The sequence below is a fragment of the Poecile atricapillus genome, chromosome 2, assembly GCF_030490865.1.
Source record: "Poecile atricapillus isolate bPoeAtr1 chromosome 2, bPoeAtr1.hap1, whole genome shotgun sequence".
Taxonomy (NCBI): domain Eukaryota; kingdom Metazoa; phylum Chordata; class Aves; order Passeriformes; family Paridae; genus Poecile; species Poecile atricapillus.
This window is the reverse complement of record NC_081250.1, coordinates 47518769-47544608: the sequence shown is the minus strand read 5'-3', so window position 1 is coordinate 47544608 and position 25840 is coordinate 47518769. Positions and strand designations below refer to the sequence as shown.

At 38.6% G+C, this 25840-nt stretch overlaps 2 protein-coding genes across 3 annotated transcripts in view; one reads left to right on the top strand and one right to left on the bottom strand.

The window, feature by feature from the left end:
- The window catches only part of AOAH (acyloxyacyl hydrolase), a 73563-nt gene extending 64023 nt beyond the window's left edge, over positions 1 to 9540 (top strand). For both annotated transcript variants that reach the window (XM_058832278.1, XM_058832277.1), the window contains exons 21-22: positions 2206 to 2282; positions 8618 to 9540. In XM_058832278.1, the coding sequence (XP_058688261.1) occupies positions 2206 to 2282; positions 8618 to 8746 (206 nt within the window). In that variant the 3' untranslated portion in view covers positions 8747 to 9540. The remainder of the gene's footprint in view (positions 1 to 2205; positions 2283 to 8617) is intronic.
- Positions 9541 to 9662: 122 nt separating this feature from the next.
- ANLN (anillin, actin binding protein) overlaps positions 9663 to 25840 on the bottom strand; it is a 29213-nt gene continuing 13035 nt past the window's right edge. Inside the window, exons 15-25 of the mRNA XM_058832276.1 lie at positions 25697 to 25823; positions 24851 to 24899; positions 24715 to 24771; positions 23251 to 23289; positions 22871 to 22892; positions 21754 to 21866; positions 20026 to 20079; positions 17161 to 17247; positions 15497 to 15604; positions 13979 to 14151; positions 9663 to 13664 (exon numbers count right to left, since the gene is read on the bottom strand). Coding sequence (XP_058688259.1) covers positions 13541 to 13664; positions 13979 to 14151; positions 15497 to 15604; positions 17161 to 17247; positions 20026 to 20079; positions 21754 to 21866; positions 22871 to 22892; positions 23251 to 23289; positions 24715 to 24771; positions 24851 to 24899; positions 25697 to 25823 — 953 coding nt within the window. The 3' untranslated portion in view covers positions 9663 to 13540. The remainder of the gene's footprint in view (positions 13665 to 13978; positions 14152 to 15496; positions 15605 to 17160; positions 17248 to 20025; positions 20080 to 21753; positions 21867 to 22870; positions 22893 to 23250; positions 23290 to 24714; positions 24772 to 24850; positions 24900 to 25696; positions 25824 to 25840) is intronic.

Below are 25840 nucleotides of genomic sequence, written 5' to 3'. Positions count from 1 at the left end.
TGTCCTTGAAAGCACAAAGCTGCCATGGCACCTAAGATTATTAAAAAAAAAATCTCATTTTGCAGCCAAATCCTATCAAAATTCATAAACTTACTTTATCCTACATGACCCAATTCAGGAAGCTGGTTCTGGGTCTCACGAACACCATATGGAGGAGGAGGAGGTAAAGAAGTGAGGATGGGAGAGGCAGTCTTTCTGTCCAAAAGTTTCTGTCAGAGAGGTGGGCTCTGCTGTCAAGTGCATTCTTGTAGCACAGTTTCAAGGGTGTCCAAGTCTCCTGATGGCTTTTGCCTCAGCTACTTAATATTTAACAAGTCATTAGGATTTGGAATGAACTACCTGCTGGGTAGGCAAATTACTTTAATAAGTTAAATTACTAACTTTAGTTAATTTATTTGCTTTCACAAAAGGAAACATCTTAATATAATTTGCTGTTCTTGATTACATCGTGTTAAATAAATGAAGTAAACAAAATCACACATGCATATACAAACATCAGCTTTGAAAGACACTTTGCAAAATTTCCTGCCGCCCTAGAGCCAAGGATTGGAGCTTGCCATCAGGAAAGCTGTCAGATTGCGAGTGTGCTCAAAAGCCAGCTAAGGCTGCTGACCTACTTTTCTGGTCTCTTTCTGAAGCAAGCAGCAAATCCTCCCCTAAACTCTCCAGACATCAAATATTTAACAGCGGTTACACACTGAGTACATTGATTTCAGCCTGGCCTGGGCATATATATGTACATAGCAGGTCCCAGCTTTCTCCGAGTAAAATTTGAGTATATTACCATTTATTCTATTTAGGTGGACACTCAACTCACATGCTGACCTTGACTGAAGAAATTGGTGGTTCCTTTGTGAAGCAGTGCAATAAAGAGGGGGATAGGTGTTGCTTTTTATGCCTTTTCCTTGGTGTGGATGGGAGCAAACTCTAGTCTAGTCCAGCCAAGCCATTTCTAAGACAAACTCTGGACATACTCAGCTGGTGAGCATTTGCTCAACTGCTCTAGGATTTTTGGAGGTCAGGTATAATAGTGTAAATTGATCTATCTTGATACAAATTTTATATATCTTACTTCATCCTCTGCTGTTTCTGGCACTGTAACAGTGGTCTCTCTACAAAGTGAAACACAGTACACAGCGTTGTACTCCACGTACAATATCAGATATAGTGGGTTAGGTAAGTTCTCTGTGCATCTATATGTGCAGTGCGTGGTGCAACCTAAGGTAAATATGTGTTATGCCCAAAATACTGTAAATTTTAAACAAACCTACAAGTTCCATGTCTTAAAACAGGTTACTTTGGGCACTTCCTGAAGCATCACAAGTGATAGTCAAAGCAGGAATATCACCTTTCTGTGAATTAGAGTTAGCATGGGGACCCAGACATCACTTTTTGACACAATAGCCAGGGTCCAAAAAACAGCAGTGGGACCGGATCAAACTGTGCCGCTTGAATGGAGAACATTTTCCTCCTGACAGGATGCTTGCATAATGCTATTAAGAATTCTTAATCTGTCATTATGAAAGGAATTATTGAATTTACAGTCTGTTAATGCCATATCCACTAGTCCCATGTTTGATCGCTCTGCAGCCCTTTTGAAGAGAGAAAGCTTTTTACTTCTCTAATGGCTCCAGGGCTTACAGCACAGCATCATTTGCACTGAATGTCACGCTTATGTAATTCAAAAGGTTATTTTGTTGGAGTTGAAAAAGACCACTTGGAAGATAAGTAACCAAAAATGACAGTCTGTTCATGCAGACTTTAGCCTATGTGAATATTCTGTTACCATCTCTTTCTCTAAAAAGCGGTTTTCTTTATCTCTACTTTTTCTTTTGCACTGCTGAAGATGCAGCTAACATGGGAAATGCACAACTGTTCAATCAGTATTAAATAATTTACAACTTTACTTGCTACAGCATCCATCTTAGTTGGGAGGGAAAGTGAATTGTTTTACGATCATTTATGTTCAAAGCACTTCCTTGCATAAATATCACAAGAGGGGAAAAAAAAAAAGAACAATAAAGGCTTAAATACTGCCCCAAGGAGAGGGGCTTGTACACACTATTGGCCCTGACAACTCTATGTGAATTATCATCATCTTCACGCAGAGCTGTCGTTTGCTTTGGGGAGGAGGGAGGTACATCTCTGGGCGTGAGTCTCCGTGCATCTCACTGGTGATAAACCCCTCGCTTGTGCTCTTTGCAGCGGCCGAGGAGTGGCGCAAGATGGGAGGTGAGCCCTGGCAGCTGATCGAACCAGTCGATGGCTTCCACCCCAGCCAGGTAAAAACCCGAGCCCAGGAGATGGGTGGGAGCACGGGGGATGCGGGAGCATGTGGGATGTCGGTGCCTATTGCTGCCCCAGCTGGCACGCTGCAGGGATGCAGATTTGGGGAATCTGTCTGTTTTAAAGGGGACAGAGTCATGGAATCATTTAGGTTTGAAAGACCTCTAAGATCACAGAGGCAAACCATTATAACACTGCTAAGTCTACCAGTAAACCGTGTCCTAAGCAGCATGTGTTAAATACTTCCAGGGATAGTGATGCACCCACTTCTCTTGGCAGCCTGTTCCAATGCTTGGCAACCCTTTCCCTGAAAAAATTTTTCCTAATAACCAATCTCTAACCCCTCTCTGGTGCAGTTGGAGGCCATTTCCTCGTGTCCTATTAGTTGTTCCATGTTAGAAGAAACCAACCTCCACTTCATCACAGCATCTTTTTAGGTTGTAAGGAGCACTAAGATCTCACCTCAGCCCTCTTTTCTCCAGGGTAAAAATCTTCTGCTCCCTCAGCTGCTCCTCAATAAGTCTTGTGCTCCAAAATGTTCCCCAGCTCTGTTGCTCTTCTCTGGACAAGCTCCAGCACCTCAATGTCTTTCTTGTGGAGAGGGGCCCAAAACTGACCACTGGATTTGAGGTGCAGCCTCACAAAATCTGAGTACACTGACAATCACTGCCCTGGCCTTGCTGGCCACACCATTGCTGATACAAGCCTGAGTGCCTTCTTTGGCCAATCTAAATGATGGCTAATTGATGACTGTAGCCCCAGAGCCGATATCTCCGATATTTCTGATGGCTGCACTCTGCTCTGACTCCTGCAAGGTCTTCTGCCTCTTCCCCTCACTGACCAGTATTGTGACCAAACAGGTCTTAATGCACAAAAATTCATCCTTGCCACTTAGGCTGGCCAGCTGCCTGCTCAAACACCTGTGGGAGTTTCTCAAGATCAGGACAGTAGGGCAGCACTGAAGAAATCAGACAGGCCCCCTCCAGCCCTGACCCTACCCTGCAGCTTCCAAGGCTTGCCTGTCATAGTCTGGAACAAAGATCCTTTTTGAAGTTATTAATATTAATTGGTTATGCTCAGCATCTACATATTATTACATTTTCACTTGCTTGCTTAGCCTCCTAGGACAGGTGGCAGGAGAAGGTTTATGGTCTGTTTATTGCAGAAATAAACAAAAGGGAAGGAGCAGCAGCTGCTCCACTGTAAGTCTTTGCTTGGGTTTGATAATCTAGTGTGAGGTTGCCTGGTTCCCACCATACTTGCTTCAAATTAGTTTTTTTCCCAACCCTGTAAAACACATAGAGAGACCATGTTCTGCAGTCAGCTGCAAACAAAGCCAATTGGTTTTCTACACACTACCTGAAATTCAAACACACGTGCAGAGCAAAGTGGCAGTCAGTCTCCTTTGCAAGCAAACCCTACCACACTTCTCAGCCACTGGCAGGGCCACTTGGTAGCTCCCCCCGCTGAGAATCATGGGGGGATTTTATGGGCCAGTTTTATGTTGTGAGATGATGCCCTGCATGCATTGAGTCCCACAATCCCACCTCCATATAACCCAATGTGATGCTGCTTTCCACGCTGGGATAGAGCAGTCAGAGGAGAAGCACTTCAGCAGGAGTGAGTTACAAGCACTGATGGATTCCAGCATTTCAGCAGCTTCTCCATTGCCTGTGCTGTCAGTTAAGCTAGGGGAGACCTGCAGGGGGAAGTCCAAAGGCAAAATAGATGCTTTAGGTGCTATCTTTTGCACCCATGTTAGTCACTCAGGACGATACGGTGCCTTGCCAAATTAAAAGATCCTCCTGTTCGAAGAGGGACTCCTACATAGCAGAAATTCCTGCCTGTCTACCATACAAGTACCAGGAGACAGCTGTGTGAACTCACAGCCTGGGGATGTGGAGAAAGTGTGCCTTGATTTTTTGCTGCAGGCCTTTTGCAAGGAAGCAATTAGAGAAAACCTGGCAAATGAAATGAGAGTGAAAACAGTGATGAAACAAATCCCATTCCCAACCCTGCCATCTGGGGAAACTGCAATACGAAGTCTGGAGTGTAATGGAAACTTTTGCATTTTCTTTGCATTATTTTCCTTTCTTTCACTGGCCTGAGGCTGGCCTGAGGTTTCTTATAACCCCCAGCACCAGGCCACAGTGGGAGCCAGGCTTGTCATATCACGGCTTTTCATCCAGCCTCCTGCCCACATCCTGTATCCCAACAGCAGCTGCAAGGTAGCACAGAGTTGAAGGCAGCAAATATTTATCTTAACAGGATCCTTCCTAAGCCACAAGAAAATTACAAAAGGACATTGAAGGGCAGCTGCAAACCTGCTTGCAGCCCCCAGAGTGCTGAGCTACAGGATGCAGTCAAGCACTGCCGTATTTCACTCCCTCTGGACCTGGCATCCTGCAGTGGTTATGATCTCTCCCTCCTGCTGTTAGGATGACATTAATGCTTTTATAGGTACATTTTCCCTTACAGTCAAGGTGCCAGCTGTAGATATGCCTCACTTCAAGTGAGTTATTGTCCTCCTAGGATTTATTAATTAGCCTTATCCAAACATCCACCATTGTAAATCCATTTTTCTTTTCCTGTTAGAGAAGTCTGTTATCAACATACCACTTTTTGGACTGAGACAGAGCACTCTGCCCCAAAAGAGTGACTCTCTTAATAAATAGAAGGGGAAGTGTGAGTAGAAACTGCTATTTTAGAGTATTCTTAAGGAAGATGACATAAAATTCACTCACTCCTCATACAAGTTTTATTTAAAGTTTTACTTTCTCCTGACATGAATGCCTCTGGCCAGGAATGGCTTTTGTAGCACATAGGGGTGCCTAGCGGGAGAGGATTGATTCCATGCAGCTTGTCAAGTGAACAGAGGCTCTTACTTCCATCCCTGCAGCTATTCCCCACACCTCACAGGCAGCTTGATAAATACAACAGATAAGATGCCCAGCCAGGGCCTTTCTGCTGAATTTTCCCTCTGTAGATATCGAAGCACCTGACAAATATTTCCAAATTCTTGGATTGAGAAGTGCTCCAAGGAAAGCAGAAACACCTTATCTCTTTCCTTCAATACAAAGAAATTTTGAAGTTTGGGATGAAGGAACCACTTTCTGTGTCCCTCTCAACCCAAGGCTGAGCTAGCGAATGTGATCACTAGGTGATCCCTAATCACTGTGGTACAGCCATGGGCAGGATAAGCTGGTGTCTGTTGTCAGCCCCCAAATTTTACATGCTGTTCATCCACTGTGTCTTCAATTAAAAAAAAAAATAAATTGTCTGCTGGTATAAACATGGCAGAAGCAGGTGTCAGCATGTATATCCATGAGTCCAGAGGTCCACACATTCTGGAGGGATGTGGGAGGGAATTGAACCATTCTAATTAAAGCATGCATACCTTGCAAGGAGAAGGAAAAGAAAATAAGAAAAAAGGCCCCACTTGCCTGTCCCATCAGAGCAAGTGCAGTTTTTCATGCATTGGAGAAAGGCACCCAGGCTGGAAAAACTAGCCCACATGGTTTCCACTCCAGGCAGTATTTTATATGAAAAAATTGTGAAGGATGGGATAAATACCAAGAGCTGATTTGTTGAGCAGACTTGAAGATGAAGAATTCCTGTGTTTTTATCCAATGCTCTTAGCAAAATAAAGAAATATTTAAAAATTAGAGACAGCTCTACACTACATTCCCTTCCTGTAAATTTCCTATGGGAAAAGGGTCTTCCTGCATGTTTTTGGGTTTTTTTTAAGTTGGAAAACAGAAGAGAGCAAACAAAACACTCATGTTTGGCATAGCTGCATTCCAGTAAAGTTTCAAAGCTGAAATTTGCCTCCACAAAGTTTTTTCCAAAACACGCAGCTCAGAATGGAGGTGGAGGAAATTCACACTATTTACTTTTAACACCTAAAAGCAAAGTGATTCACTCAGTCCTCCCAAGTTCCCTCTAGAGCTGTTTTTGAGACGCCATTCCCCAAAGTCCAGCTTGGCTGTCCTTGGAAAAAAATCTGACTTTCTCTTCTCAGTGACTATAGAGGGAGCCCAGAGATTTTCTTCAGCATCTCCCCCTTACTACAAAATTTCACTGAAAATCCTTGTGAATTCCAGATGGCTTCAAGGACACCACTTCCCTCTAGAACAGTCGATTGCTTTGTTTGGATGACAGGGCCATGCATTTCAACGGGATCCTGCATAAACGGCTTCACTTCTTGCTTTTATGATGTTTCCAGGGAGAATGCGAAAGCCCTGAGCATCACAAACTGGAACCTGAGATGCTTGGAAGACTCTTAATGTTTATGTACAGGCAGGAAAGCACAGCTTGAGTGTGATTAGCTTCTCCCTTTTTCTTCCTCAAGTCATAGCAAAGCACGTTCCAGCCAGAAATAGAGGGAAAGCTGAAGTGGCGCATATCAGATGAGTTGGGTATTTACACTTCACTGAGAATCATGCCTATCACCTGTTTGGTGCAGAAGGAGAAAACAGATAGCCAGAAGCTATCTGAAAAACCACAGCTGCCTCCCAGTTGCCGTCACACAGAGCTCTGTTAGGAATGGGTAATATTCCCTTTTAAAAACTTGCTTAGGGGTTGTCATTTTCACAACAAAAAAAATAATTGCAAAGCTTATAAAAATTATACCACGTCTCAAAGTGCAAGAAGTCTGAAATTTAAAAAAGACCTGCAAGAAAGCAATTTCCAGAGTCACAAACCTTTCTCTGTGCTAAACTACTCACCCAGAATTAATTATTGAAATCATCCGGATGTCAAGAAATTATGTGTGCGCAGAACCTAATTCAATTTAGGGCAGTCTAAGCACATATACCTTAAATTAGAGTCAGCAGTGGTCTGCACACTGTAGAGCATACCTCCAGGGATACCTTTGCAAAGGGTGTACTATGCAAAGACAATCGGGTTTTTTAAACCAACCCCACCTATCCCGCTAAAAAACACACGGAAGGCTTAGGGAGGATTGTGAAGGAGGTTTGGAGACCACCATGCCGGAATGGACCACTCTGACAGGGATGGGTCTCAGCCCCCTGGCTACCATAGGGTGTCCCAGAATAACATTTGTTCACAATAGAAACTGCAACCAGGAGAAAACCCTCTAATGAACAAATCTCTACTATCCCTCTTCCCTATCCCAATTCCTTCATTAGCTTAACAAACTTTGAGTGACCCGAGCCTAAGAGCCTCCACCCCACAAATGTTACTCTTTGTACATGAGCCCTTAAATTAAAGAAAGATTTTTCTCTTCCAGACCATAGTTAGAGCTTCTTTTCAAGCGCAGGATTAAAAGAGTAGCACATAAAAATTCCCTACAGGCTCCAGTATCTTCCCCAAACTCCAAAGCAACAGTACTCAAATAATTTGATTTCATAAACCCACCTTGGCCTTTAAAAAAAAAAGGCTTTGTTAGCCTTATTTAAACCTCATAATTTCAGTCAATATCAGTGTGTTGAAAAGTTTGGGTTGAAAATAAAGTTCCCATATAGGCCAAATATCACTGCAGATCAGGAGTACAATAAAACTGCCTTAGAAGGGTGTAAAAACTTGGATAAGGGAGACTCGGGCTTTTCTCTCTGTCCCCTTCTGCTACCACTGATGTTTTTTGCCCTGGCAATACAGCAGATAAAATTTCTCTTTGGTACATAGCTTCTAGGGCAAAAAGCTCTGTGAAAGCTGGAGGGAGACTGATATTGAGGAGAAAAGCTATTCTACCATTTCTGCAGGTCTCATGGGAAAAAAACTCTGAAGGCAACCCAGTAGCAGGTGCAAACTTAGAGCATCAGACACAGTTAGTTATGAAACTAGAAATAATTGGGCCTCTTTTTCTTCAGCACCTGTGGTTTCCTCCCAGGAGAGCACAGAGAACATTTATTAGAAGTACCAAAGGCATTTGGGAGCATGAATTCCTTTGGACTTGCCAGAGTTTTATGCATTATACCCAGGCAGTGCTTTTGACATACTTTCAAAATGTTTCACAGGAGAAAAAAAAAAAAAAAAAAGAAATCAGGCTTCAGGGCTTTTAAATAGCAGTTTATGGGCTAGACACCATAGGCATCTGGAAGTGGCTGGAGACAGACTATCATTATCAGACAAATGATGGGTCAGGGAGTTGCAGATATATGGCCCCCACCCTATTTTTACTGTTGAGAAGATTTTGCCCTGCTAGAGCAGCTGGAATGGGGTACTTCCTTTGGTTAGAGGTTACAGTCCATCACATGATTATACTGGGCAGTCTGCCTTATGCTGGGGTCTTCTAAATTCTGGCATGAAATGACCGTATTACAAAGGCACAAGAAACCAATAATAATATAATAATATTTGTGGTTTGCAGATTGCTGCAGCCCTTGGAACAGGAATTACCTGGCAGAAGGCACTACACGAGTGGCCTCAAGTGCTTGGCAAGGAGAATCCATTCAATGATCAGATTGAAGCCATATTCAAAGATCAAGGTGGACACTGACTTCCAAACCGCTGGAATCCTCACGCGATTTACGGAGGCACTTCCACGAGTCAAGATTATTAAAGACACACAAAAAAGGGAGGAGGGGAAGTTATTAGAGCCAGTAGCAGTGGATATAACACAAGAGCATTCTTTTCAGCTTGTATCTCATCTGCACAAGTAGGCTATGCTTTTTCTGTGGAGCTACAAAAATAAAAATCAAAGGTTAGCTGCCAGCTAGACCATTTATTGTACCAGTTTGAAAATCCACATTTCTTTTTTCCATATATAGCACACTCATACACCTACCAATTCTTTTTCCTTCTGCAGAACATTTCTAGGCTATTTGTACTGTTTCAACAGTTAATCTAATCCCAAAAGGAGAGGGGGGGGGACCCCAAACTCATTATCTTGCTATAAATTGTCTGTATGTAATTGCCTTGACTGTCAATACATTATTTAGCTGCTATTTGCTTATTAAAGTGTGCCAGGAGTAACGAGGCACTACAATTTTGATGTGCCTGGCAGCATCAGCACAGGCTGACTGAGCACAGGTTCTCTTCCTTCATTAATAAGATATTAAGTTGACAACACTTCATGTATTTAAAGCAGGTTGCTTTTTCAACCTGTTTTTGCTTTTTTTGCTTCCTAAGAAATATAATATGGTCAGTCCTATGCCTTTTACAGGCATGGCTGAGGGAATCACTGAAAATACTGGGCAACCCTTACTTCATAGCAGACTTGACAATTGAGAATTCCTGGTTTTTCACCAGCTTGTTCAATGCCCTTAGCAAAATAAAGAAATACTTAAAAATTAGAGACAGCTCTGCCCTACTCACAACCTTACCGGTGGTGGAGGGATCAGAGGGCATAAAATGGAATTAATTATGGGTGGAAATGATCTGGTAAATAGCTAGCATTAACATGACATGACTAAAACCCAGCCCAGCAGCCCAAAGCTCTGCTCCTTGTTCTGAGAACTGCCCTTGCCCAAGGCTCTGTCATACACAAGGCAGCTCTTGGGCTGTGGTCCAAACCCAAGGACAGGGCCTGGCTGTAGGACACGCACCCACTCAGTATTTTGAACAGGCAGGGAATGACTTGGCTAATACTATTTTGATTGAAGCATGTTTCATTGCTTTCCTAGATCCTGATTCTTTTTATAGAGTACAGACACTGCTGGGTCTCTTATTAAGATGTTAAGATAGAAATTAAGATAGAAATTCCTTTGGGATAACTGCTAACACTTAAGTAAATATTCAAGTCACCTACTTTAGGAAACCAAAAGGGAATACATTCCTTAATTGAATGATACTTGTTAATAAGGCCCCAATTCATTCAAGGCATTTAGATTTTACCAAAATATCCAGTCTCCCAAGGAATAGTTTGAACTCCAGAGAGGCATGCCTGGGGAAGACTGTTTAGCATTAGAAGAAAAGCTCCCTGCTTCCTGTAGAAATTATCTTCAAACAACATAACATTCCATGACCAGGTAAAGCACCTCCTATTTCTGTATTACTTATTCAGGACTCTTATCTTTCATTAAATACAACACAAAGACAGAGACAAGTGCATCCACATATTTTTATTTCAGCCCAAATAAAGCACAGGCAATAATTACAAAATATCAGATTATTTTCTCTACATGAACCTACAGAAGTACAGCAATTAAAAGCGGGAAGGGAGTCATGTTTGGAAGCCTAATTTTCAAGGCAATTTCTTTGCAAATTGTTGTATTTCATTTGAGGTTGGGATTTAATAACACCAATTAGGAGTTTTACAAAGTAGTAAAACTGAAATTTCCTCAGCTAAAGTAAGCTTCATTGCCCAGAGCAATGCATTTATCTCGTACAGACTTTCTTACTTGTGAACTTCTTTAATTTCTGAACAATGGGGAAAAAAAGGTTTCTTATAAAATTAGAATATCTTTTCAAAGACAACCTCAAACCTCCATAGCTGAGTCCCAAAGCAAAGCCTTTTCAAAGGTTTGCCCAGTACAATTGCTCCGTGCTGGATACAGGGTCTCTGCAGGACACCAAGGAATGGGTTTGCCCCTGGCTGAAGGCACAATACCCAAAGCCACATGCCCTTGTGCCTCAAAGTGAGCTCTGCACCTCCAAACCCAGCTGCATGCAGAAACCTGATAGGTAACTAATGCAGTAACTATCTATCTGCAAAGAAAAATGAATTTTGGGACTATTAAGCCATCAGCTTTTACAACCACTATGTCTCTCTATTATTTCAAATGCAAAAAACAGCTGAAGATCTGCACCCCCAACCATCAATCACTTACCCATACCACTCTAAAAATACATGTCCTATATTTAAAAAACACTGCTGAAAAAGCTTACTTATGCTAAGTGACAAACTATGAATTCTAGTCTATTCCATTAGGTTAACTGTCTCCTGGTGCTCTGATTGAAGGGGAAAAATGCACAGGGAAAAGGGAAAAAAAGTTGCTCTTGGAAGGCTAATTTTAATTCCATGTAATTCAAAGTTTATTAGCAGTCTGTAGTTCTAGAAGAAATGGTCTGTCAAGGTCTTTTCTGGGGAGAGTCAGAGCATGTGAATGAATACAGGAGGGATTATGTCACTGGCTGGGTCCAGCACACTGCACATGAGAAGATTCTCTTTATGTTACTCGGCAAATGGTTTTTACAAAAAAAGATTTGCTTGAAATCAGACAGTAGGAACTCTTTTTGAGGTATAGAACATCTAAACCTACCTGAAGCTATTTGAATTCACACTGTCTGGCCTCCTCACAAAGGATATGCTCCACACGTGGAAAAACTACGTAACCATCGTTGCAAACTCTTTCACTGCAAAGCCTAAAAAGAGCATGGGAGGGGAGGAGGCAGCATCAGCAGTGCCAGCCAGGAAAGCTGTAAGCACAGGCTTCCTGCTAAGCTTGCATCCCATGCTTCTGCTGGCTGCAGGAGCCCATGTCATCACCACCCACAGATGGTGCCCAAAGTCACCACACAGGTCAGCTTTTCTAACTTAGCACCACCACCTGTTACGCTTTATACCTTTTCCTTTATCAGGAGAACTTCCTGGGCAATGAACACAGATTGGTTTCTACAAGGGATAATAGTCCAATTAGCCTAAATAAAAACATTCTCTTGAATATCATCCAGTTCTGTTCTTAACACCTTCCTGTGGACTTATTTCATAATCCAAAATTTAATGACTTTTAACACTCACTTGGGAGTTTAAGAAGACAGCCTACCACGCATCCACTGATGAAATTTGCTCTTACACTGTCCACATTGTGTTATTCTGCTGCCATGTCTCTGTCACAGAAAGGAAAAAAAAAAAAAACGAACCATCTCTCCTCTTCATATTTGATGAGCTGCTGCACAGGGACAATCTGGCCTCCCAGTACAAAATTCAGAGCTAGCTACTGAAGTCCAAGGCTTCACATTATCAAGTGGAATTCTGGGATATATGTACAGAATAGGATCCCTCCTTAAACACTGTGTGGAGTCCAGCTTTTCTTCAGCCTACAAATTAATAACTCAAATGCATAGATGACATTATGAAAAAAGCAAGAAGGGTTTTACTTTTTATTTTAAATGGATAAAATAAATCTCAATACATAGTTTGGAAATATTTAAAGACATCAGAAAATAAAATGAAATTTAAAAGCAAGTACAAAAGGGGCAGGATGAAAACAGTATAAGGTAACAGAATTTAGTGTTTCGAGTGTGAATATATAACAGCAATAGCAATCTTAAGTTTTCCACTACTGCATTCCAAGTGAAGTAATGAGTTGGTATTTAAATATACTCAGTGAAAAGCTGTGAAAACTGTAAGTTTTAGCTGAGAAATGTTGCCATTTTTATGATAGGTCCGAAGTACTTTTTATATGCATTTGTGGACAGGTCCATCAAGGGAAGCAAGACCCATTCTTTCAGCCAGCGGAGTATTAGTTGGTACATAGCAGCTTTGTAAAGTCTTATTATTAAACAAAACACAAAAAAGGGCACTATTACGACCTATTAACCTATTCCTGGTCCTCAAATGGAGAATTCTCGCTTGTAAAAACCACAAGTCCCAGGAAATACTGATGTATACAACACTAAACCTAAATTTTTCTGTTTGATTATTTTAGTTCTAACAAAAATATTCAAGACCTTCCATTTCTATCAAAGTGCATTATACTGCAAACGTAATTCCACACCTGCAAATCACATAGTGTACATGCCATGCACTATCCATACTAGTTTGTATGAGAAATTGCAAAAGTAGTATGAATATTTTGTGCATGTCTTTTGTTCTGACCACAAGGATGCTGTACAAGCAGAATTATCTATACTGCATATGTTGTAGAGTAAAATTGACTAGCTACTTCTGTGCCTGATCATTACAAAAGAACCCCAAAAAATGCTACAATATTAAATCCTGTGCCTCAGCAGCATCCTTGTTAAGAGTATTTTGAACTATTGCTTCTTTCAGGGAGCTGAGTTACCTAGAAAACTTGCTTTCTTTCACTAGCTAGTGCATCCCTTCCTGCCCTGAAGTGAGATTTCCTGCAATAATTTAGTTGTTTGAAAAAGAGAATGCACCTAGCTAAAAGACTTCCAAAAGTAGTTATATAAATATTTAGCACATTTAGAAACAGCTAATTGCTTCCTACCATACTCAAAACTAGGAAGTAAAAAGGTTTTAAAATTTTTTAAGTGAAATAAAAATACTGCAATAACATAGTCCTGTATAATGTTAAATACTCTCTCAAACTTAAAGCATAAGTGACCCAGAAGACTTCCCCCATTTTCATTTAAATTATTTTCTTGTGTAGCTCCCTTCCTGAGTTTAAAGCTTTCCAGTAGGTTTGTAGCAGGCATCAGGCTGCCACATGCGAAGGTCAATGAGGACTTGGTTGAGCTTTTGCATCCAAAGGTTACGCTCTTCTTTAGTATCAGCAGACAGCCAGTTCCTAGAAGGCAAGGAACCCCATGGATTATTCTTCACCTCCGGTTAGTTTTTGTAACAAATGCCAAGGTGATCAACCATAGAAGCCCAAATAGCAGGGTTAAAAAATTAAGTCAAACACTCCATGATCCTGCTACTAAGCCACTTGGCATTTCCACTTCTAGAAAGCAGTTAGGACCAAAACCAAACAAAACAGTTCAAGTACCACCAAAAATCTTAGCATTTAAATGACTTTTGCATCATTATGACAAAGTTGTAAAGCTCCAAAGTTTCTAAAATTATCACATGAGGTAAACCTCCATGATTTTATGCACTCACTTTGTAACACAGAGTGTGTCTCTGCATTGGCTGACAAGCGTCTCACGGTCATCTTCTCTTTGAGGTCGGACAGTTATTAGTTCAAAAGTGTTGGGACGGGCACAGAACTCCCTGTTAGCAGGTTCAATCTGATGATTAGTGCAGTTAGCCAAGTTTATCCGGCCCAAAGGATGCTGAAAGTGAATCCAGTTCATAAGTCAAGAACACTGCAATCAAGAGTAATTCTGAACATATGCGTTGACAACTTTGATGATATTAAGTGAACACACCTTTCCTCAGTCAGTTATTCCATACAAAAAGGTGATACTTGTGCAACTGTAAGAAATCTATTTAAAAAAACATTCCACGATTACTTTAAATCATGGCCTAATACTGATATTTCTGAGTGACATCCATCTCTGCATGATAGAACAGATACAGTAGGGGCAAGGAGATGCATTTAGTAAGTTTAGTATTTCTGTAGATGACCAAAATACAGCTGACTCGCTCTCTGAAAAGTAGTGAAACAAGTATCAAGATTTTCCAGAACAGAATCTGGAAAACAAACCAAAGCTTCTTCCTTGAAGACAAAAGCAAAATAGGAACCTTCTTCTTGATTATTCTTTTTACTATCTTGTCTTACAGTAGGCAAAGATTTTTCCCTCTCTCCTGGCAAGGAAAGAAAGTACATTGATATATTTTGGCAATGTCAACTATCAGCATATGGTCTTCCTCTGTTAGCAGGGAAGAAACTAAACTCAGGCATCTGGAGTGGCATAGAAGTCCCAAAAGGACCAGAGTTTGCCACAGAGTTTGGGAAAGAAAATGTTCTGCCAATAAACAAGAAAGTGTTTAATGGTAAATAACTTCAGTGAGTCAGAAGAACTCTCTTGAAAGCAGTCTTTAAAAGAACCTGGAAACATTTTAGGACATGGCAGGAACACACTAAGGAGACAAAAAGGTTCACCTCAGCGACAGATGAACCTCTGATTTGTCTCATTAGCCCAACAAGAACTTCATTTTCGGTGAGACCCATTTAAGAAGCACCAGTTCCAGCTACAATGTGGAGCTGCAAGAAGGCAAGGACTTCAAGTAAGACAGTCCATAATTACAGCTATGCTTCTGCAATATACAAGGACTGTCCACTCATTTTTTACTGTATAAAGTGTTATCATTTTGTCCAAAACTTAAGGCAACCAGATACAGTCTGCTTATTAAGCCATACAAATCCAATCCATTTCACTTATTAGTGATTTGAAGAGCACAATAGAAGGCCTTCAGTCTAAAGAGGAAATTAAATACGTATCTTCCATAACTTTTCCCCCTTTCCTACTAGACAGGGAAGTCAGTTACTAAGTTTTCCCTGATTTAGGTCAGCTTTATGAAAACAAGTCCCCTCCATTCCCCAAGGAAGCTTTAGGAGCTTGAATCCCATGCTTTACCAATCTAAAGCACAAACATTACTGTGCTTAAAAACAAACAGCTACTTGTGCAGGGTACTACAGAACTTTGGAATTCAGCTTTACAAAACAGCATTACCTTTCGTTTCTCATCATCTGGGTATGTCCAATAGGAGATACAATTTCCAGACAGCACACACCAGCGCCTATGCCACGCTCCAAATCCACTGACATCTTCAAACATAGTCTTAAAAACAAAAAATTAAATGGGGTAACTTTGTACCTTGAGCTTGGTCTGTACTTAACTATTTTTCCATCAGAATGGTTCTGTAAGTGCCACCCTTCATAGGACTAAATGAAAGAGAAGGAAAAAAGAATTATCCTGAGAGAGGCTTCTACTCATACAGTGTATTTATTTTCCAGATGGCATAGAAAATTAGCTTACACTATCATTCTCAGGTGTGCAGCCTTTTGCTAAAAGCCACCTATCATTGCTGTTTAAAATTACCAGATTTTCATGTCAATGGTGATAAGCAGTTCCATTATTTTAAAGTAAAGAAGGGTTATTTATAGTATATACAGTATGAGTGGTTCTCAAAATATGTTCAAAAAACAATTTATTATTAGAAATTTAAGCAATTTTTGACTTACAAATCAGGATTAAAAAACATGCAGCTATTCAAGAGGCCACACTCAAGAGAGTCCAGTCAGTTCAAAGGAAATTAGAAATTGATTTTTAAATGCTTATGTTGGCAGTTCTTCTACTGGATGCTGGATTTCATCAATTTCAAGCCCCATTTCCTTAGTACTGGAATGGAGAGTTTAGTACCTGACTTCTATTCTTGATACCTCCTGAACTTGTAAATAACTTTTTTTCCAATTAATGTATGTATTGTGATTCTCACTCTTCACAATTCAGATTATAATTTTTAATGGTGCAGGGAATTTCCAAACCCTTACTCTGAACAAATTCAGTGTGCATGTACACCATTCTTCAGGCTTTACATATTGGATAGTAGAAGCAAATATGGACTTTCTTAAATTAGTACACAGAAACATGGGACAGCAAATACCATAAGCATATGAAATGTTTGCATCTAATGAAATCTGTTCAACTTCAATTAAGTAAAGGGAGACAGAAAGCAGTGTTTGAAAAGAGTCTAAAGAAATCGTGATTTCCGGAAACACCAAAATAACAGCAAATATTAATGTTCCATTTTCCAAAGCACATTTACTGCCATCTTGTGGACATTTCAACAGTTCCAGCCCTTAGGCCAAGCATCAGCTGCATTTTCTAGGTCCAGTTTTAGAGAGAACTGCACAAGATATTGCTAAAAAAAAAAATACTGTTGTTTCTTTTTCATTTCTAAAGGCTGTGAACACAATGGAAAAACCCAATCTTTTGTTTTTATTAGAACACAAAGAGTCCTGGAAAATTTTCTGCCAAGGAAATTAAAATCTCATCTAACATTACATATTTTAGTGAGAGAAGGTTATCTGAAGTTTAAAATACAAACAAATAAACATGCATTTAGAAGAGAGATACACAAACTCTTAAAAGGTAGCCTTAACTTAGACATGTTTAGAATATAAACTAAGAAACATTTGTGGTCTGGTTCAGAGATAAAAAAAAAAACCAACAAAATAACCACCAAAAAAAACTCCCCCCAAAAAAACACCAAAAAAAAAAATCAAGCCAGTTTTAAGCTTCAAGCACAGGAGTGACATCAAAAAAATTACTACATTTAATAGGCCTGTAATTTCTAAGGCAGGAGTTTGAAGTGAGTGCAGTAAATACCTTACCAAGAACCCTTTCTCCTCCACCAAAGAGTCCACTTGGCATTTCAACTTCAGATATATATGACCTTCCAAAGGAGACAAAAAGGGAACCTGCAAAATGTAAAACAATAATTTAATTTTGACACCTCTCAACTAACTCTTACCAGTTCAAGCAAGCCACCTACACCAAGATGTTAGCACTGTCTTGCTCTTAGGACCTGCAGCCAGAAAGAAGCAGTCAGACTCAAGCAAGACAGTAATAATCACTTTTGGTTTCAAGTTCATTTAGAAGCTTTCCAATAATTATTTATTAGTTTGCTCAGGACATATATATAAACATGCACTCCTGCTATAAAAAACAGGCGCTCCAAGCATGGTTAGAAACAACAGAAGGCACCAGTCCACACCTTTCAAGCTCCTGCCTCAGTTTGACACCAAGTTGTTTGGAAAATATCAAAGTGAGCTTAAACAGGAATGGTACTTGGATACCATACGCATTTTTAGCAGATACTAATGTAGTAGTGCCTACTCAGATAAATCCTTGTATAAAAGCAGAGCTAGAAAGGGGAAAATAATGAAAACAGTTCTCAACTGGCACTCAAGGTGTTAAAGACACCTGTTAAGTAATTTATAACAGAAAAGTTTCCCAGTCCTATCTTTTGCTACTGGAAAAAAAAATAAATTCTAGCTTCATTTATGTACCAGAGGTCAATTAAACAGTTTTTTGATAGTCATGAGTTTTGAGGAAGAGCATGCAACAAAGCCTTTGAGCTTCCCCCAATCCCTCCACACATAATGCCTCATTACCTTGACTACTCCCATGAAATCACATCCCTTCTTATTTTTTCCCCCCTCACAAGGAAACTGAGGCAAACTGCTAATTCAACAAGCAAATGATGACTTGCACAGCATTCTACACACCATATTCTATTGCTAATTTGAATAAGCAACACAGCTAAGAACCTTGAAAATAAATTTGACAAAAATCAGAAATACTCGTCTTTTATTAGAAAAGCCAGGAAGGTAATGTCGCTACTCAAACACTGAAAGAACTGTTTGCCAGGGAATAGGCACAAGCATGTGTACACAGCAACAAAACAGCTTTCAGAACTATGGAATCAACTCCAATCATATGGAACTAAATTTTGCTAGTTAAGATGAACAGAAGTAACCCTCAGTAGTTAAAAGCACTCATCTGTGGGCCTCCGAGTCCTGCAGAACACCAAAATAGGTGTTGAGGTCAGAAATCAATCACCTTTGATTTGCAGACATCCTGCAGCTTCCTCCCAGACATAAGACACACATGCACAAGGCAGGTGATCAAATAATTTTTATATGTTAGATCTACTCAGCTAACACAGCATGCATAGCTTGCTCCTGTACTCAACAGGAATACTATAGCACAGAAAAATTCTAAACATTAGGTAGGAGTTTGCGTGACCACTTGGGAAGCAAAAACAGTAGAACACTTCGACATAACAAAAATAAAAAAAAATCCAGGACGGATGCAACTTATCAGTGAAGACAACTATAACCCTACATGCTACACAAGGGAATTATAGCATATAACCCAAATAAAGCACAGTAAAACACACTTCTGAGTGAGTGCTTCAAGGACATTTGGCCATTCCCCACTTCGAGTTTAGGGGCTTTACATCCCCTTTAAGCTTCATGTCAGAAGAGAAGAATCCAATTTATGAAGTTTACCAGTGAAGAACTGTGTGACAGGAAAGGCAAAGAGGTTGTATAGCAAACACCACACAGTTTTGCAGAGTCTACAACACCATCTTGTACACATAATGAGAAAATATTGAGTTCTAGTTAACAATATATCTCTTTCAAAGGTTTAAAGGTGATGGAAAGAAAGCAGTTTGACAAATATCCAGCTAGATGAGAAGAAAGCTAAAGCCCATGATTAGGCTATCTTGCATTCTGGTGTGGTCATACAGGTATTTGCCATAGGAACACAGCTTGCTGTCACAGAAAATTATCTGTAAAGGGCCTCAAGGTAACTCAAGAATTTGAAAAACTGGTTTCTTAGGAGACTTTTGATTAAAAATAGGAGATGATGGGTACTAAAATTATCACTTGCTTAATTTTGAGCAAAACCATGAAAATTCATCTAAATTTCTTCTGCAGAACTTGGGTAAACAATATATTAAGTAGATGGAAATGTTTTCATAGGTTAAAGACAAATAATTTCTGTTAAAGATATCAATTCACATAATTTCTAAAACCAAAAAAATATACACCAAGCAAAATATTTTAAAGTGCACATTTGTGTACAAATAAGGACCTAATTTTTTGACATGTTTAGTATTTTCAAAACCTTTTGTTTGAAAAAATTAATGTCTTGATATGTCTTGTCAGAACAAGGTTAGAATAAGAAGCAAGGTTTATTTAGGTCTAAGATTTTAAGTTTCTTCAGCAGCAACAAAGTTGAGTTAAATCAACATTTAAGGCTGCCAGACATTTTTCTCTGGTTCTCTTATCAGCACAGCAGTTGATTCTATGTTCTGTGTAGCTGTCCAGAAGCTGGCTCAAATTTCCTGACTGGAAATCTTTAAGAAAAACATTTATTTGTTCTAAAGCAAGAAACACCCTCCTCTAATGATCTAGGAAGCAAAGAGAAACATGCTAGTTAAGGAAAAACCCTAGGTAACCTAAATAACTGAGTTCTAGCAGCATGCTTTTTATTGTGAAGGGCAAGGGGTAGAATTCTGCAAGTCTTAAAGGCTTCTAATATCTTGTGTTTAGTTAGTAAATCTTTGTAAGCATTTTCTCAGAAGAATAAAAAAAAAAGCTGCAGAAAAGGCCAGACAGAAATGAGCAACATGCACTAGGAAGCAGTTTCCTATTTTAAGTTATAAACTAAAGGATCATAGCAACCTTGTCCTGGAACATATAGCCCAAGAGTTCTTTTTCCACCCCTTCAAAATTTATCTAGGGAAAAAAGAAACATGCTCAATACAATTAGTGTAAAGTTATGGTCTAGAAGAAAAAAGGACAGTTACACCTGAGTACATTTTGGTCCTCTATACCCCGAATTTCAACAGTACATAATGTAAAAGAGAGGAATAACACTCAAAAAAAAAACCACTGTGGCATCAGTTTGTTCCATATTAGAAATGCATGAAACAAGTTAAAAAGCAGCTGCTTGGTACAGCCATAGGCCAAGTCAAAATTTAAATTTTACTGAGGTAGTAATTTAACAAAAAAAACCCAAACAAGTCATGAATAAGAATTTCCCTTTTTGCCAAATAACTGTAAGACTGCATCTGCAAAGAAATTAACCAAGTGATAGTTTCCCTGGAATTCTTTTTGAACATAGTGCTTTTGCTATATTTCACTAGTCCAGTCCACTGTCCTGTCATATACTGTAAACCAGTGAAATCCACACCTAAACTGCTGAATATAATGCAAAAGCTGACTCCATTAACTCCAAGAACAAGTGGTTTCCAATAAGGAAGCTATACACAAAGACTTATACATATAGTTCTGGTTAAGAGGAACATTTATGCTGAAGAACCGAAGCTGCTACTTCTGAAATTCACATTGCAACAGTGCAATCTAGCCATTAAGTTTGGCCAGCTGTTTCAGTAAAGGAATCTGCTTGTGCGTATACAAATAGTAAAACTTCTAAAATGCAAGTTGGGATTATTAGGATATTTTGTTTTAAGGTTAATACACAAACACAACTAGTTCCTCTTTTCTCATCTCTCATCAGAAACTGTAATTGCAATAATACTGTCATCTCAATAAGATTTGATTAGTCAGAAAAAAAAAAGTGCCAAAATTATTCTTATGCTGCTGTTTGGGTAGCTAAAGCTGTGATTTAGTACTACCATAAGCTGTAGTAACATTTTGATTAATTTAAACTAGCTTAGGATAGCTGCTGGCATAAACACCTATTAAAATAGGCCTTAGGTATAAGATATTACAAGGTTAGAGATTACAATGAATGTAAGAATGTATTTTATAAACTTCTCATAGCAAAAGGCAATAAGCACTCTGTTTAGACAAGGAACTAATGTCATAAAACCCAATAATAGCTCTCCAAAAAAAATTAAGATATTTGCTTCTACAAATTTAATTGGGATATGAAAGGAAAAACTCATACTCCTAAATACATTCAAATGGTAATTTTTAGGTCAATTAAGTGCATAAAAATTCAAATACTTCATTATCATTAAAGCACTTAATGCCTTCTTTAGCGATAACTGCAAGACTAGGAGCAACAATATGAAGACCACACACAGAGATGCCAACTGCATACATTAATTTTTTGTCAGTAAAAGCAAATCAGCAATCAAAAATAAATTCCTTCATTATCTTCGCATAACCATACCTTATACTGAGCTACAGAAATGAAAGAGCATCTGGCACAGTAATGTAAGTCTCCCTGTTTATCTCCAGATTGCATTTAATTCATATGAAATTATATGTAAGTAACAATTATGTAAAAGTGTTTAATGCCTATATAAATAACATATCTCTAAACAATATGTATGTTTCATTTCTAGGATGGTACTTTCACCTGAAAAGTAAACCCAGACTCATTCACTTTTCTAGTAGTATGCAATTACCTTTGGATTAGTAATCAATAACTTCCATTACCTTGTCCAGTGCAAATTTGGTATTTCCTATGGAAGACAGCGATAACTTGTGGGATCCAACAAGGATGAAATTTGTACTGCGTATGGCATTCGGGCCACCTGGACTGGCCATGGCTGTGGAGAAGAGTTAAACTGAATTCATAACAAAACACAATCAGGATGCTGCCAGGCTTAAAAGAAGAACTTTATTTGCACTACTGTATGCATGCCCTACTCAGTACACCTGGAGAAGCACTCTTTGCCCAGCAGCGCACTCAGAGAGAATCTCGATATACACCATTCCTCCTCAGTAGAGTTCTCCTTCCAGAAACAAGCTTTGAGAACACCCACAAAGAAGAAAACAAAGCATTTTAAGTCTGGGGGAACGTAGAGCATACCAGGGCACACTACAAAGCACTGCAGTAAGAATGTGTCTTTTTAATCTCTTAACCTCTTGTCAAGTGACACACTGCAATCTTCTAGAATTTGTACACCTTTCCTCTGCACTTACATCAAGAGAAACACACACTATAGCTCAGGTTCTGGAATCTTATTAGTTGCAGCAACATGATACACATTCCAAATTTAGATCATGAGCTCCTTATTGCTGCAATTTCTGCTGAAATGAGCTCAAGTACCTCATACTTTAGTCAGAGAAGTGTATAATGTTTTTATATACTTAGAAAAACACTTAAAGATGTTTTTTTTGTCAAGTCAGAAATACATAAACAAGTATATACATGTTTTTATATATAAATATATATATACACAAAACACCACAAAAGCAATATTTCGGGATCTGTTAATATTTTCAAATTATTCTGTATTACTTTGTTGACAGCAGACTCTAGTTCTCTACTTTAAAAACTGTTAAAGTAGTTTGAATTCATACTTTCAGGGGAAAAAAGTGTGAACTATGGGTATCAGATACCAGATTTTAGTTTTGATTTTGTAAAGATACCTTCTGTTAAACATAATAGTAATTCAGACATAAGCACAGGACCAGTTTCTGGGCTGGAAAATCTAGTGTTTATTACTCACAAATTGTCATCTGTTTTAAATATTATTTATTGATATAGTAGTTTTGACAGCAAGTGTGGATTATTCATCCTGGCATAAGATGTTTAGACTTTACTTACCTGGTGTAAGAAGGTTGCTTTTCTAGAAAGAGAGAGAAATAAAAGCTTAGTGAAAAAGTACTTCTGACAGCTTCTACAGAAGACAAAGCAAAAAGAAATTAGATTTGAAGTACTTTTAAAAACCCAGTCAAACAGAAAAAATAATCAAAAAGAAAGTCCAAATAAATGTGTAGTAACTGCGTATTTCCAGCATTACATATGTAACAGAGCTATTTCTTGGGCTGATGACTGAAAAATTTGGCAGAAAACTAGACAATTTATAGAGCCTTACATAAGGGACAGAAACAACCTATTATGGGTACAGCTTTAATCTGTGTGAGAACACAGCCTTTAGAAAGGGTCATGGTCAGATCTTGTTAAAATATTACATTCATACCTACCGAGGTAATAGATGTTAATAATCTCTTTGGAGTAATAACCTACAAAAGAAGACAAGAAGATAAATCCATTTGCAACTGAATTTGTCCACCACAGCTGCATGAAAACTAGACAGTGAAACTACTGGAGGCTTATCTCAAATTTTGAATGGGTACTCATTACTATGAATAAGTCTTGGGTTTTGACTGGATATAATATATCTCAGTGGAAGAAATGCTAGGTATCAAAGAAATACTGCAGAAAAGTTAAAGCATGCATGAACTTGGGATGATTAGCATATTTAAGAAAATCATTCTTAGTAGGCCTTTTTACCTATATAATGGGATTTCGAAGTTACATTTGCATAACTAAAGGTAAGAGTTAACAATAAAAGTATGGATATGTTCAATATATTGCTGTTACACATTATTGTTTTAAAATTAAAATCTCAAAGTTTAAGTGAGACTGTTATCTTAAACACAAACTGGAATTAAGTGCTTTTTTTGAGGATGAAAGACAAGTATAAGCAGTTTGTCAAAAAGCAGATATAGGATGTCATTGGCAAACCTATAATCTCGTGTCAGCAACGTACAGTAGCACAAAATCATTCAGTTTTAAGTAAAAATTCCTTTAAACTACAGCACAGGAAAGAAGTAAACCCTGGGACTTTAAACTTTTATTAGAGAATAGGTGGAAGTTTTCACTGTGGGAGGCTTTCACTGTGCCAAATCAAAGAATAAAGAAATTTCCTATTTCTACTTGCAGACACAGGACTTAATTACTCATTCCAACTATTTTGAAGGACACTCAAGTTTGTTTTATCTTGTCAAGGAGGAAATTAGACCTGAGGCCATTAATACAGTGAGTGATCTATTAGAATAAAAAGAAGAAAAATATACAAATCCTCCCCAAAAATAACTCAAAATAAACAAACCACAACAAAGAAAAAAAAAACCAAAAACAAACCCCAAACCACCTCCAGAAAGGCTTGTTTAGGGTTACCTACCTTTAATAAAGCACAAACATTTGGATATGCACATCCTTATTAAAACAACATTTGCTTTAAAAAGTAAGCATCTAGAGCTTATACTTAATACTGGGGAGAAAGAGGAGTTTTCAGTTGATCAATAAACCTTTAAGACAAATCAAACTCCAGGGTAGGGCATATTGACTGGCATAGTTTAATTGAAGTGGAATAAAAGGGCAATAAATAATGATTGGAGGCCCCACACCTAATAAACACAGGTCTCCTAAGCATAGCATTTTACAGAACTAATAAGACTTCTTCCCCACCAATATATTTCAGACTCAACCAAGTGCTGCAGGTCCAATCTACTAATTGCTGTAGGTCTCCATAATCCATCTGTCATGGCAGATGTTCCAAGAAGGGAGTAAAAGAAAGCAACAGATTGTCTAAGACTATCAGTCAGTTCTCCTAGAGCACCTTCTGTTGAAACATTACATACTGATTTTCAGGTTTCATTTACCTTAGATTTATTTGCCTTTTTCCTTTTATCAGTGCTTGTAACTTCTTTTCTCTGCACCTGCAAGGCAAGAAGGTATTGAGAAAGTGCAGCACATCATTCTCCTTTACACCTCCTCCTGACAGGAACTGATACATACCCAACTGTAAACTTCTATATTTATTTCAAAGTCATTTGACACATTGTGCCTAAAAGGGAAGAAGAAAAAAGTTTAACTGAAGCAGAAAGGTTTTTGTTTGGTTTGTGGCAAGCTTTTACGGGGTTGGTTTTTTGTTTTGGTTGCTTTTGTTGGGTTTTAAGCTCCTCTTTACTTCTTCCCTCCTTTTGCTCCTTATAACTGTCCAAGGAGCAAGAAGATTTTAGTGTTTTATCATTTTAAAATACTTTTCAGAACTCAAAGAAAAGGGGAGGGGAGGACAAGGGGCAGATAACGTGCATCTACCATTTGTCAGATTGCACCCTCCTGTCACAGATTGGGTTTTTTGAGTAAATAGCTTTAAGCAAAAAGTCCAGTAAAACTGAATTTTAAAAATAGAGTTTGCTTATTTATTTTGAAGACTTACTAACAAACAGTCATTTGAACTCACAATACCTTTTTAGCTGACATGTGAGAGTTGAAGCTATAGTTGTAAGAGCACTATTTTTCCAGATACCAAAACCAAATAGCTATATAAAATGTTAGTTGCTGCAAAAGAGAAAAACATATCTCAGGCACAGCAATCCATCTGTCATTGCAGGTGTTCCAGGAAAGAACAAAAGACAGAAAATACAAGAGATAAAATAGCTGATTGGTGGTTGAAGAAGTCTAGGTTGCTCTTCTGAGAGAAGTGTCTTATACCTAATTTTTAAGAAGGAAATAGCTATACCACAAAATCTTTCCATACTTTTTTGCAGAATATGACATTCTCATTACTAAGACTTCAAATGTTTTTATGCATGCTCCATCAGAGTTAAAACTGGTTCAAAAAAATTTCTTTACACTTACATAGTAAACGTCGTAGTAAAAGTAAGAGCATCTCCATTCAGGGAACTGGCAGTACTTGCTAATGGAGTTGCAACCATGTTTTCTGCTCCAGATCTCAGTATTATTACATAGTAGTAATTTCCTGCTTCTGTAAGTACACATCAG